General features: G+C 40.8%; 1 protein-coding gene across 9 annotated transcripts in view; it reads right to left on the reverse strand.

Moving 5' to 3' along the window:
* Nucleotides 1–2,276: 2,276 nt before the first annotated feature.
* Nucleotides 2,277–3,304, reverse strand: part of Rpp38 (ribonuclease P/MRP subunit p38) — a 3,525-nt gene continuing 2,497 nt past the window's right edge. For all 9 annotated transcript variants that reach the window (XM_031358977.1, XM_031358972.1, XM_031358980.1 and 6 more), the window contains exon 3: nt 2,277–3,221. In XM_031358977.1, coding sequence (XP_031214837.1) covers nt 2,372–3,211 — 840 coding nt within the window. In that variant the 5' untranslated portion in view covers nt 3,212–3,221 and the 3' untranslated portion in view covers nt 2,277–2,371. The remainder of the gene's footprint in view (nt 3,222–3,304) is intronic.

Here is a 3,304-nt window from a genome sequence, read left to right on the forward strand (position 1 = left end):
GCTCTAAGGTCAGATTAAATGCCCAGAGGAGTGTAGTAGTGCTATCAGCACACACATGGTCTGAATGTTCTTATTATGCAAAATTGCACATGTTCCTTTATGCTGACTTTAAGTTATCATGAAAAATGTCATGCTAATGGAAAATGTCTTACTTGTAAATAAGTATTCATAATTTTGTTACTGATGTTGTTTTTACCTAGAATTTGAAAACCAAGTTTCACAGTGTACATATATGTGTATATGCTGCCACTAATCCAAGGGAAAATAAAATACTAAATAAGGCCATTGTATAGACTGGGCCTTTGAGTCAGATGCCACAAAGTAGATACTTCTTCCTGCCTTTACTACAGTGCCTCCACTCCAGTCCAGACAGCATGGCATTTCCTTCCCTACTAGAAAGGAGTCACTAAGTGTGACCTGGAGGCTGTCTCACCTGTTGGCTGTTCTGTACAGCTCACAAACTGAGAATGGTCTCTCTCCCTTTTTTAATGGTTGGGGGAAATAGTCCAAAGAATGACGTTTTATGTAGCATGCAAATCTTATGAAATCCAAACATTTTATCAGAATACAGACACATCTTTATTTTGTCCTACCTATGGTTGTCTCGTGTTACTAAGGGAAATCAAGTAGTTGTGACAAACTGGACTATTATGTATTGCCTGCAAAGTTAAAATGTTTGCTCTCTGGCCTCTTGTGGGCAGATTAAATAGGCCACAAATTGTGCCATCCCTGATAACACCACTAGAAGAGGCACCTGGGCCCCACAAGTGGTACAGAAGTAGAACCAGTGCTAGCTAGACACAGGACAGATTTCTCACTTTATACATGCCCAACTATCACATTTCTAACAGAACACCTCCAGAAAATGAAACTACCTATTCATTGCAGCACTGTGTGGAAAGTCAAGCAGTAGGTGAGTGAGTTAGTCAATCTGGATCTACAGCTCTTTGGCAATTGCACTCATTTTTAAGTCTTATACAAATTGAGTTTTCAGGTCAGATTTTTGTCAGGGGCTTATTTATTATTGACCTCATGAGGAAACTGTTAAACCATTCCTTTAGAGATTTGTTTACTGCACATTACAGTTATTCTAGAACTATCACTTTAAATACAGTAATAGTTAGCGGTGATGTCTTCATAAGTTAAGCACATGAGCAGTTGGTATTCTAGAGAATCAGTAGCCAGATCAACTGCTTGGATATAAATTAACTGTTAAAACCAAACGTAAAAGCAACAGTCTCAAGTTAAGTTACACTGCCCTATACTCTATATCCAAATTATGCTGTAAAATTTCATCCCTTCAAAAACAGGAAATTTGTCACTAAGTAGAACAAAGTGGTACAGTCCCTAAGTTCATCCAAAACTAGGGATGAAAAAGTTTTGCTATCCCACTCACCTCCTAAATTGCAGAGTGATTTCCAGACAGAGTGGAGCCCTGACAGCTCCACTCCCAGCCCTAAAGACCCATCACTGTCTTACCTGTCCTTTTGCCACGTGTCAGCTAAGTTGCTGCTGTAGTTTAAGTTTGGGCTTAGGTTTTGTTTGCTGTTTGTTTGTTTTTGGTGCTGGGGATCAAGCCAGGGCTTGTATGTGCTGGTAAGCACATATTTTGCCATAGAGCTATGCCCCTAATGTATTCCTTTTTTGGGGGAGGGAGGGGTCCAGTTTTTCAAGACAGGGTTTCTCCTTGTAGCCCTGGCTGTCCTGGAACTCACTCTGTAGATCAGGCTGGCCTCAAACTCAGAAATCCATCTGCCTCTGCCTCCCAAGTGCTGGGTTTAAAGGCATGCACCACCACTGCCTGGCCCCTTGATAGATGTTATATATTACAAGGAAACTAATGATGTTCAGGGAGAGAATTCTTATCGAAACAACCTTATCAGGCTTTTTTTCTGTATCAGTCAAGCCTTTCTCCCAAGCCTGCATTGATGCTTACCTACAAAGAAAGCCAAATTACCACAAAGTCAAAATGACATGCTGCTTCTGAAGGCAGTGTACTGCTTTAGCATTTAGTGTCTCTCTCTCCATTGCAATTGAGGACCTTCTTCAGTTGCATGTCTGTGTCCAAGTTCGGTAGAGAAATGTTAAGTGCTATAGGAAACAGATGTTCTTGCAAGCAAGCATTGTACCAGCCTTTAAAGCAGTGAATTTATATGTGCATGGACATTAGTCTTAATAAACTTTGGTTTTGTTAATCATTGTTTTGAGTGTTTTCTGTACTTTATGGTTTTAAGTTTCAGCAAACCTGCCCCACCCAAAGAGAAAACACCTCCATGTAGGATCCTAAGAATATATGTAAATACACTTGATTTTATTTGTTCCAGTGCTTATTTAGACCATAGCCTTACATGAAGTGACAAGTCATACAAAACTACTTTGAAATGGATTTTTTACTTTTGGGTGGTTTCCTTATCTTACTAGGGTTGGGAATGAGTTTCTTTATTTTAAGAGGTTGTAGTGTTGTAGCTGAAGCTTGTCCACCTTCAGCAAGCTTCCTCTTACTAAGTTTTGTAAGGTCATCAAATGAAGTGTCCAAAACCTCTCTGTCCTGTTTTTCCAAAGGTTCAGTCTCTAAACTGTCTGTGGGATCTTGGGTTCTGTCTGGAAGCCATGGCACATTTAAGCTGGGCACCCTGGGAATGATGGCTCTTACTTCATCAGCAAAGTCCATGGTGTTCTTTCTGAAACCTAAGGCTAGCACACATTTTAAGCCAATGACGGGAGCAATTCTCTCACTGAGCTGAGGTACCTGACAGGCAGGAACAGTTCTGCTTAGACTCAGCTGAATCAAGTGTGAGGTGATGATAGCAGGCTTGACTGACTTACACACTAGAACCAGGAGCAGTTCATTCCTCTCCAGAGCTCTGGTGACTTCATTAACACCAATGAGCAGCTGTTTTCTAATGTGTGCAGGTGTCCACCCTGACACCTGCAGATCCCCATCGGGCTCTTCGGCATCTTCACTAATCTCAACATCTGGCCCGCATCTTTGCTTTTTTAAAAGAGCTGTTTTTTTCCTTTTCTTATCTTCAATTTTCTGAAGTCCAACCGATTTAAACTTGTCTTCGAGAGTCTGTAATATAAAGTGTATGTCTTCTCTCTCCAAGGTGCTCCAGGAAATAACATAAGGGTTGTTCAGTGATGTCTTCACAACCAGAGGTCTAGTTTTCCGAATAGATCCCCTCTTTAGTGCCTGAGAGGCTGCAGCCATCTTGAAAACCCTTTGGAAAGAAGCAAAACAATGAAACTCACGTCAGCAGTGCATGTTTTGAGAACATTTTGGTTATATTCTCCAGTCTTTTTT

Source organism: Mastomys coucha, unplaced genomic scaffold (genome assembly GCF_008632895.1).
Source record: "Mastomys coucha isolate ucsf_1 unplaced genomic scaffold, UCSF_Mcou_1 pScaffold7, whole genome shotgun sequence".
Taxonomy (NCBI): Eukaryota; Metazoa; Chordata; class Mammalia; order Rodentia; family Muridae; genus Mastomys; species Mastomys coucha.